Source organism: Protobothrops mucrosquamatus, unplaced genomic scaffold (assembly GCF_001527695.2).
Source record: "Protobothrops mucrosquamatus isolate PMUCROS unplaced genomic scaffold, P.Mucros_1.0 scaffold836, whole genome shotgun sequence".
Lineage (NCBI taxonomy): Eukaryota > Metazoa > Chordata > Lepidosauria > Squamata > Viperidae > Protobothrops > Protobothrops mucrosquamatus.
In genome coordinates this window covers 41909-52247 of record NW_015387092.1, presented here as the reverse complement: position 1 = coordinate 52247, position 10339 = coordinate 41909, and the positions used below count along the sequence as shown (strand labels likewise).

Sequence of the window (10339 nt, the reverse complement as noted above, 5' to 3'; positions counted from 1 at the left end):
ATATATTGTAAAAGATACTATACTAACATATCTCTTATCCTTCTTACTATAGAGCCCCTTTATATCCAAAATTTTCTGTTCTTTTAACCATATTCAAACAGGTGTTTGCTCATGTAATATTCCATCTGGTAAGGCGAATCAAATCTTTTGAATCTAACTCGCCTTCTTCTTTTGCCAAGTAGCTTTCCAAGTTAATATATTTCGCTTATCAGGAAGTTCCTGTATTTTTGTGGGTATTATTGGGAGTGAGAAAGACAAATTATGTAGGATATGTGCTTTTTGTCTCCCAAAATCTAACAATTCTCCTGGCAGCTCTATAGTCCATTTTATTAAATCTTCTTTCTTATCCTCGGGCTTGTTTTGGCGTCCTGACAAATAAGTTATCTGTTCCATTTTTATTGGCAAAATCTTGTAGATTTTTTCCTGTTTGTGTTAAGTTGTAATTCTCTTCATTTGTAGCTTTGCTGTTTAAGTCATTTTCTTCAAGTTTGTGTTCAATTATCTGATTTGTTTGTTCATTCTTTATCGTCATTTTCTGAGAGTTTTTTAATTGTAAGTTTAGATTGGAGATGTGCTCATTTATGTCATCAAAGTTGTTTTTGATCTCCTCGTGGTTTGAATCCATTGTCATTTGTATCTGTCATAGCATTGCATACATTTCCTCCTGAAAAGTATTTGTCTTGTCTTGGAATATTGCTTCTGGAGGTCTGTGATATTCCAAGCTAGAACTTTTAGGAGTAGATATTAGATGTGGTTTCCTGTCGTTTTTTTTATAAGTATACAATATCCCTATTGTCTCCCCCCTCCAAATAGTCTTTCATCAGTGCCATAGTCTCTATGATTAGCCTTGTCAAACCAGCCAGTCTCAGAATCCAAACAACCTAATCTTATATAGTTATCTTTATATATGGTTTTTGTAATCCAATCTGTTTCCAATTGTCAAGGCATCAGTGAAAGCAGTATTTTACCACAGTTCTTCTATTTAGGGGTCAGTTATCAACCAGTCAGAATTGCAATCCAGTATATTTAGCCACCTTGAGTCCTTCCTGTAAATCCCCCCCCCCCCGAGAGATTAGCCAAAAGTCAAAGTTTTTCTTTTTCTATAACTAATTTTTGGGCTTAAACAGCAGTCATTCTTTCTTTTTCTGCAAACGCTTTTTAATCTTATGGCTGGCTCAGTATGTTTTCTTTCTTTGTTCCCAGCTGTCTTCTTGAGAGTTATTAAAGTTCAAGGGAACAGATTATTCTTTGTTTCTGGGCATCTTGCCAATTTCTGAATCAGTCTTGTTGATGTTTTATAGTCTGATTCTCTACTAGATGTAGTAGTTGTTTGTTTTCTAGCTTTTTCGAACAAAAAGTTCTTATTTTTTTATATATATAATTTCATCAGAACCCTTTAGGGTGTAAAATTTTAACCATTTTCTTAGTTTCTAGATTTATCCAGACTGTAGTATTATAGATTTCATTTCAATATATTTCTTTCCCCCTTAAAAGTTAAAATTTGCCACTTCCTTCTATGGAGGAATGAGGGTGTAGTCCCCTCCCTTCACTTTTGGAGGATTTCTTACTTTGGGGATCTTTCCCAAGGAATCAGTTACAAAATAGAAGAGAGAAGATCGATACTCTCACCAATTCCAAGCATGCTATTTACTATTGTTCTAGTTCGTGCTCTTGGACTTTGGCTGCAAATAGCTTGGGCTAGACACTGGTGTGCAGCTAGCCTTTCTCCTGTCAGGTTAGAGGTCTTCTCCCGGATCAAATGGATTGACCGCCATGATTCTGTGTTCATTAGAGCACTCCTCTTTCTTCGCTGCTTCTCTGGGGCAACCTTTGATCCATTTAGGGTCCGCTGGCAGGGCAAAACTGGCCATGGGGCGCAGAGCACCACAATCCCATGGCCATGTGCTACAGGGCAAAACTGGAAGTCCCATTTCAGAATTATTTATTAGGGGACAAATATACCTGTAATATATTCAACTGCTAAATTAAAGCAAAAAGGAAATATATTGTAATTGTCAAAACAAACCAGTAATAGAGATACATTGCTTACCATATATCATGTTTTCCCGAAAATAAGACCTGGTCATATTTTTTTGGACCAAAAGACCCATTACGACTTATTTTCAGGGAATGTCTTATTTTGCAGCCACCCACTCCATCCCACGGTCTGATTGCTCACAGCCGCAACGGAGCAGGACCACGTGTGTCGCACCGATGCCACCACCACAAGGTGAGGCAAGGCAGGTGGGGAGGAGGAGCTGCTCCACATGCCCCACACCCGCTTACCTCAGGGTCCCCACAGCGAGGACACCCATGCCCCGCCACCTGCCTCACCTTACAGCGGCGGCACCAACAACAGCAGCAGCCCCATCCACCAGGAGCACGGACGATGGGCAGGGAGGCTTGGTCACCTTACCCAGTCCCATTTCAGAGCCAGGTGGTTTTACCGGAGGGGCTTTCTTCGGTCCTGGCTGCCCCCGCTTCGCCCCGCAGATCACCTGCCCGGTGGCAGCTCCTCCTCCTTCTCCGCCAACTCTCCTGTGCCTTGCGCCATGACCGGGCAGTGCAAGCCTCCCCTGCCGTCTCCCTCTGCCTGCCAAACACCCACCAAAGCTGCCCGCCCACTTCTTCCTACCGTCTGCTTGCCAGAAAGCTTGCGTCTAACATTTTAGAACCTCTAATAAGTCCTGATACAGAGCTAATCAGAAAAAAGACTAAAGTACCCTTGACATATACCTGGTTTGGCTAAAGGATGAACCACAAGCAGCGAAGAGGGTCTCAGCATGCTTCCTCCAAGGCGTACCTTCTTGAGGCCATTTTTCTTGTCTATTCTCAGTAAGGAAGGCCTAGCCCAGTCAGATACCCAAATGTGGTCCTCAAAAATTGTTATGCCATATGGATGGCCTAGAATGTAGATATAAAGATTGATAGTTCCATTATATACATTCACTGAGTAAACACATCAGTTTATATGCACCCAGTATATTCCTGTTCTGAATATTGCAGATTAAGATTCAAATCTCTGGCTCAGGGATTGCATAATCTCTTCTGCAACTTGCAGATCCCGCCGCCCAGAATCTGTCTGTTTTTGGAAGGGGCATCCCTCAATCCCTTAAAACCCCTGAACAATCTTTAAAGACTCCTAGCCCCACCCACTTTGGGACTGTAGCTTTAGTTATACCCTACACCGTATTAGCGTTGTCCCTCCTTGTCATAAGTCAAAGATTAGGATCAGAGTGAGGCAGAATCTTTTAAATTCCTAGATCAGTCTCTTGCCTAAAGCACATTCATCAATCTGCATTAGGTGCAAATTGTGTCCTTCCATATTGTATTTGACTCCAGATGTCATCACTGCTACCACAACATTGATGGATGAAAGCAGGAAATGTTAAAATAATATATACAGACTTTATATTACTGAGTGGTGATCAGGAACATCAGACAGGAATAATCTGTCCAAGCATTAAAGCAATAAGATGTCAGCTCACTGGTAGCTTGTTCCACTAGCAAAATGGTTCTAAGTGATGTTTAATTGACTTTAAATAATACAAATTACTATTTGTAGTCCAAAATATTTTTGTATTGCCAGTCTTTAATTTTACCTAAAAAGTCCCATTCTTCTAGGATTTTTATGACTACTGGGAAGCCTAAGAGTACAAAATCCAAATAGCAGTTATAGCACAAATAGCTTTCAGTTAATGAACATTTGCAATTACAAGAGTGATGAAAAAGTAACTTTGTGACCAATCTTTGCATTAACAACCTTCACAATTCTGTAAAGCAAAGGAAAGCTGAACTAAAATCATAAGGTTAATATCCACTTTGCTTTACAACTGAGTTGCAGGTCCCAGTTGTGATCACTAAGCAAGGACTACTTGCGGTAATATCAATTATAAGCATTGTCTTTTTCTTTCTTCCCTTAACACCATAGTGTGCAATCTGTAGCCCTAGGGACATATGTAGTCCCTACCTTCATTTCTCTACAACCAGTGATCCTTTTTTTAAATAGCCCAACTGGAGCAAAATGGCACAATTTTTAAAAATCAGTCACACTTCTTGCCAATTTATGACAGGAAGCACACAAAAAGTATAGACAGAAAAACTTCAACACTTCCCCACCCCAAACAGAGATACTATTGGAAATCTTGGCTGTATCTGCATATATAGCATATCCTCACTCGGGAGTTTTTTTGTCCTTCTTTTAGTTCAGCCAAGCTAGCAAATGATTGACCATCTTCACCTAAAAGCTTGGCCCTTGCACCAGCCAAGAACCAGAGAACGTACAAAAATCACTGGAAGTCTTAGAATGCATGCACAAAAGTTTCTTCTGTTCTCTTATAAACATAACAGCTTGTCTAAGAACATAAAAAATGACCATTCTGGATTAGGTCAAAATCTTCTTGCCAGCATTTACTTTCTGAGTTGTCAGATAGACTTGCATTTACAGCACTCACAAGCAGAGCTAGAAACATCGGCCTCCTCTGCTCTTTTTCCCCTACAACTGGTAATTGGAAGCATATTATTATCAACTCAGAGCTGACACTGAATCAATCTCAAGACCATTGTCTTTTGATCTCTCCTCCAGAGAGGCATCTTTTCAGTACCTTAAATGACAGGAATGGGCACTAGATGGCAGTAGTGCTGCAATGAGAATCACGATAGTAATATTAGGTTATTATTACCTGGGCTAAAGTAGGTGAAAGTGTTTGTTCTGTTTTCTTTCCTTTATGAGCACATAGTACTTCAATTTTCAAAATTTCTTCACATTTCTTTACAAATAATACTCAAGTAAGTAATAATACACATTTCTTTTCAAATAATACTTCAAGTAAGTCAGCAAAATGGGAGGGGGGAAACACACACACACACACACACACACACACACACACACACACACACACACGTCCCTTTGTTAAACTCCCTCCCTTATCTAGTGCCCTGTTGATTTATCACAGGGGTAGTCAACCTTGGCTCTTTTATGACTCGTGGACTTCAACTCCCAGAATTCCTGAGCCAGCACAGCTGGCTCAGGAATTCTGGGAGTTGAAGTCCACGAGTCATAAAAGCCAAGGTTGACTACCCCTGATTTATCAGAACAAACATATGTTGGAATGTGGACTAGGTGAGTCCTAACGCTATTTGCTCTCCAAAGCAGAGTCCAAATATAATTCCTTTAACACTTTCCTGCTTCCCATTTTTAAAAAAAAACTATTTTTCTTCTTCATTTTCCACAGGGCTGCCTGAACCTCATCTTGGGGCAAGTTGGAATCAGACCAGAGAAATAATGCAATATGATGGGTGACCAACAAATAACCAGCTGACTATCATGGATATTTGCAGGAACTTGCTTCTTTCATCACTGTGACCCTAATCAATTTTCTAGAGCAGCAGTGATGGATAAGTGGTACAAAAAAGGGGGGAGCTACTGAGGTCACTCTTCCATTGACATTTTGATATGTGCCTTATTAGATAGAAAACTAACATCCCAACGCCTCACCTACATCATTCTGTGTAAGTATTTGCCGGTTGGAACCATCCAGGTTTGCAGTTTCAATAACAGACATTTTGGCATCACACCAGTACAGCTTGTCATCAGAGTAGTCGATAGTTATTCCACTGGGCCAAACTAAGTCTGAATTTGCTATAATGATACGCTCTGAGCCTTGCAAAGTAGATTTTCCAATATGTGGATTGATCCCTAGGTCTGTCCAAAACAGTTCCCTTTAGTGAAGGAAAACAAAATAAGTTATTGCATTTTTAAAAAATCCTTTCACCTTGCAGAACAAAGAAGACATAAAAATCTATATATATGTCAGAGTGAGATATAAACACTGTTCATAGGTAATAATTTTGTGTTTTAAAATCCATTTTTGATCCCTCAACCATGATTAAAATACAGTGGGCACAAGTCATAGGACAATTTCCAGATTTATGGCTAGATCAGAAAATGAAATTTATTTAGAGGAAATAGCTCATGGGGATAAGAGAAAGTCAAACATCTAGCTATCTGGAGAACAGTCAAAGAGTATGTGCTCTGTGCATGGCTGTCTGAGGAGAAAGGCAGACGGAAACAATCTCTTAGACCAGTGGTGGCGAACCTATGGCACGGGTGCCAGAGGCGGCACTCAGAGCCCTCTCTAGGGGCACGCGCGCCATCGCCCCAGTCCTAGGCCTTCAGCTGGATTTTATAAAACCTTTTCGCTTTAGGCCTCCACCGCCATGTGCAAAAAAAAAAAAAAGGTTCAATCAATCAGTAAATTTCAACTTCTTGTGGGGAAAAAAAATCTTGCAAAGTTGGAATTGATTGATCGAACTTTTTAGTCCCACCCAGTCTGCCGTTACCACCGCAGCCACACCCAGCCAATGGGCCACACCCACCCGGCACCCGACAATGCATAAGTGGGTTTTGGGTTGCAGTTTGGGCACTCGGTCTCTAAAAGGTTCGCCATCACTGTCTTAGACAAAGAGCAGGCAGAGTGATGAACAGAGAGAACCATATAATTTGTTGTTTTTAACCATTTAGTCATGACCAATTCTTGCTGAGTTTATAGGCAAGTGCTCTCCATAATACTCTTCAAGCACAGCTACTTTCAGTTGCTGGGTGTTCAATTTTGTATCAGATTTGATGTTATCAAGCCAGCGTGTTTGTTGCTTGGTCCTTTTTGTTCCATTAACCATTCCTAGCACCATTGCCTTCTGCAATGGATTGTATGCATCACATGGCCAAAGTAAATCAGACGTAGTCTTATGATTTTAGCTTCTAGTGGTGTGTCTGGTTTTATAAGATTTAACATCTCTCTGTTAGTTACTCTGGCTGTCCATGGTATACGCAGTAATTTACGCCAGTATCACAAACAAAGGTGTCCGTTCTTTTTCAATCAACCACTCTTACTGTCCAATTCTCACACCCATATATCATTACAGGGAAGACTATTGCTCTAACTAGCCTGCTTTTTGTATTTATGAACACAGAATAAGCAACTGTTTATCCACATTCTACTTCTGCTTTGTGGTCAGTTAGCTCATGAGGGGCTGAAGAATTAGAGCCATTGGATCTGCACCTTCAATAGCTGTATTTGCAAAATCTCTGCACAGGTGAAACAGTTTCAATAGAAGCAACGGTTTTACAGACTTTATTGTTGGGAGTCTATATCACCCAATAACAGTTTGGAAACAAATTTGACTTGGTATCTTACCTAGTAAATGGATGAACAGCAATTCCTTGAGGATGAAACTCCTTCTCCTGGATGATTATTTTTCTCTGCATTCCATTTAGATTACTAGTTTCAATGCTATATTTCCTGCAAAATATGCACATAGAAAGGGGTTTCTTATTGTGATAACTTTAGTTTGTCACTTTACTTGCTTCCTTCCAGTTGATTCTCTATACCATAATATTAATTAAATGTTTTAACATTTCTTCTCGGTTCTATCTTCTCCTATTAACCAAAGTTGTAAACTGCAAGGGAACTGAGTAAGACTAGGAGTAGGAGCAACTAGAATCCATAAATTAAATTAGTAACTTCATGAAAAGCAACTATTATTATGTGTGCGTCTTCAAGTCAATTGACTGCCTGGACTAGTCTCTGTGGTTTTCTTGGCAATTTTTTTCAGAAATGGTTTGCTATTGCTTTGTTCTCAGAGCTGAAAGAGAGTGACTGGTCCAAAGTCATCCAGCTGGTTTTATGTCTATCCTGAATTCTACCTTGGTGCCTTAATCACTAGACCAAACTGGCTTTGTAAACCAATTATTACTAAATTCAAATACAGCAATTGCTAACTTGTTTCTTAGGAAGACTTTTGATATAATCAAAAGTGTTCCCTTCGTATGTGGAAATCCTGGACAGGAGATCTGTGAAGTGAATTAAAAATAACATCTCAAACACAATTGTTTGGGAGTGGGTTTTTTTCCTAACAATGTCCTTGTTTTTCCAAAAGGAAATACATTCAATGTTCAATAAAGGAATTGCTTTACATGAATGCTTCTGGTTAGCATATTATTCAGCAAAGGGTCTCTCTGAGTCATTTTTATCTCTAGGTCTTTCTGTTATGACTAATCTTAAGTATACAAATGCATGCTACCATTTCAGAAACATTTCAGTTACTCTCTCCTTTTTTTTGTCAGCTGTTTATTTACTACCATATTTTTTTTTACTACCAGTAAGTGTCCTGCAATATTTATGCAAAAAACATACCCTGGGTCAGTCCAGTATAATTTGCGATTGATCCAGTCCAATGCTAGTCCTTCTGATCTCTCCCTTGTGTCACATACAACTTTTTCACGATTGGTGCCATCCAGATCAGATCTCTCTATACAGTTCAGGTCTGTATGGGTAAAATAAATCTGTAAGAAGAAAACAGAAGGTTTAGAGATGATCCTTAACCTACAACCACAGAATTTCTATTGCTAAGCAAGTCAGTTGTTAAGTGGGTTGCGCTCATTTTTGCAGCCTTACAACTTCTTTTGCTGGGGTTGTTAAACAAATCACTGCAGTTGTTAAATGAATCTAGTGGTTGTTAAATTAATACAGCTTCCTCTTATTGGCTTTGCTGATCAAATGCTGACTGGGAAGGTTGCTGCAGGATGCTGCAATCATTGGAAATACATGCCGGTTGTCAAGCGCCTGACGTTTGATCACATGACTGTGGAGATGCTGCAATGGTTGTGAGAGGACCAGTCATAAGTCACTTTTTTCAGTCATGTTGTAACTTTGAATGATCATTAAATGAACGGTTGTAAGTTGAGTACCACCTGTACTGCACTTCTTAGTTGGGGATAGGATTTCTTGTCTCACAACTTCTCATATTAATGACATTTATTGGAGCAAAAAAATAGTTACATTATTTACAAAGTTGAGACTGTGTTTCTTCCAAACCTACTGGTGCACAAATAATGTTTAATCAAGGTCCTGGATGGAAGCCATGTGTGAATATCACCAACAGATCCATGGTGGTACAGTGGTTAGAATGCAGTATTGCAAGCTAACTCTGCCAACTGCCAGCAGTTCGATTCTCACCGGCTCAAGGTTGGCTCATCCTTCCATCCTTCCAAGGTCAGTAAATTGAGGACCCAGATTGTTGGGGGCAATATGCTGACTCTGTAAACAGCTTAGAGATGGCTGTAAAGCACTGTGAAGTGGTACATAAATCTAAGTGCTATTGCTATGGCTAATAGAGAAAATAATTTGGTATTTTTAAAACAAATACGGAATGTATAGATATGACAGATATGTCATGTTAACAGTGGTGGGATTCAAATATGTGAACAACCAGTTCTCTGTGTGGATGCCGCTTCTGGAAGTCCATTCTGGACCTGGACAACAAAAAAATTAGCTCCGGTTCTGCTGAAGTGGTGTGAACCGGCTGAATCACACCACTGCATGTTAACATATAACTGCTGACAAGTGCTCATTGTTTAGGAAGTCATTTGGCCCAAGGCATAATAGCAATAAGAAGCACTTTATCTATATCATGGAGCATCATGAACTACACAGTTAAAATGCAATGCAGTAAAAGCATTGATCCTTGCAATATTTTGAAATCCTCTTTTTTTTTTAAAAAAAAAAAAAGGGGGCTTACTTTACTTTCCATCGGATCCCAGTCCAGAGCTGAGACTATTCCCATCTGCCAGCTAAGGATTCTTGAGTATTGCGTCCCATCAAAAGCAATGCTACGGATATCTTGACTGTTCGCAAACAACAGAAATGGCTTTGGTCCTGTTTGTAATAAATGTAGTAACATGTTAAGTCTTCTACTTCAACACTCTGCAGATAACAATGGAAAGAAGCAAATTGTAGCACGTGCTTTCTCTCTTTTCTTCTCATTTACAATCCTTACTTGGCACTAATCACAGATAACCTTAATTACAATATGATTATAAATAACCAAGATGATAATCTGCCAATGAATTTAACATGCTAAATGTGACAGATGCTTATGTCTTTCAAAACAGGTAGATGAATATTGTTACATACTACCATTTTTTCCAGGACAGGAATTATCTGTAGTGGACTTGCTTTACAGCAGGGGTGTCAAACTGCCAGCCCACAGGCCAGTTGCATCATGTGGAGGGGGTGCCCACCCCAGGTCCGGCAATGCAAAAAAAGTCTTGATACGTCGCAACACGTGACATGATGCAGCGAGTTTGAGACCCGTGCTTTAGAGAATAGTGCTCTGAAGATATACCAGTAGTATTTGGTTAAAAAAAGCTTCAAAATAAATTTAACATAATAGAACATAAATAAAAGTGTAAATGTCTCCGTAGCCATCCTCCCCCCCACCCCCAAAATACCTTATCAATTCCAGTCTTTCATTAAACACCAATTTGTAACTCAATAGT

The 10339-nt window shown here is 39.6% G+C and overlaps 1 protein-coding gene across 1 annotated transcript in view; it reads right to left on the bottom strand.

Annotated features, from left to right (window-relative positions):
- EGF (epidermal growth factor) overlaps positions 1–10339 on the bottom strand; it is a 44366-nt gene that overhangs the window by 8514 nt on the left and 25513 nt on the right. Inside the window, exons 10-14 of the mRNA XM_029284687.1 lie at positions 9580–9716; positions 8196–8344; positions 7197–7301; positions 5498–5721; positions 2737–2904 (exon numbers count right to left, since the gene is read on the bottom strand). Coding sequence (XP_029140520.1) covers positions 2737–2904; positions 5498–5721; positions 7197–7301; positions 8196–8344; positions 9580–9716 — 783 coding nt within the window. The remainder of the gene's footprint in view (positions 1–2736; positions 2905–5497; positions 5722–7196; positions 7302–8195; positions 8345–9579; positions 9717–10339) is intronic.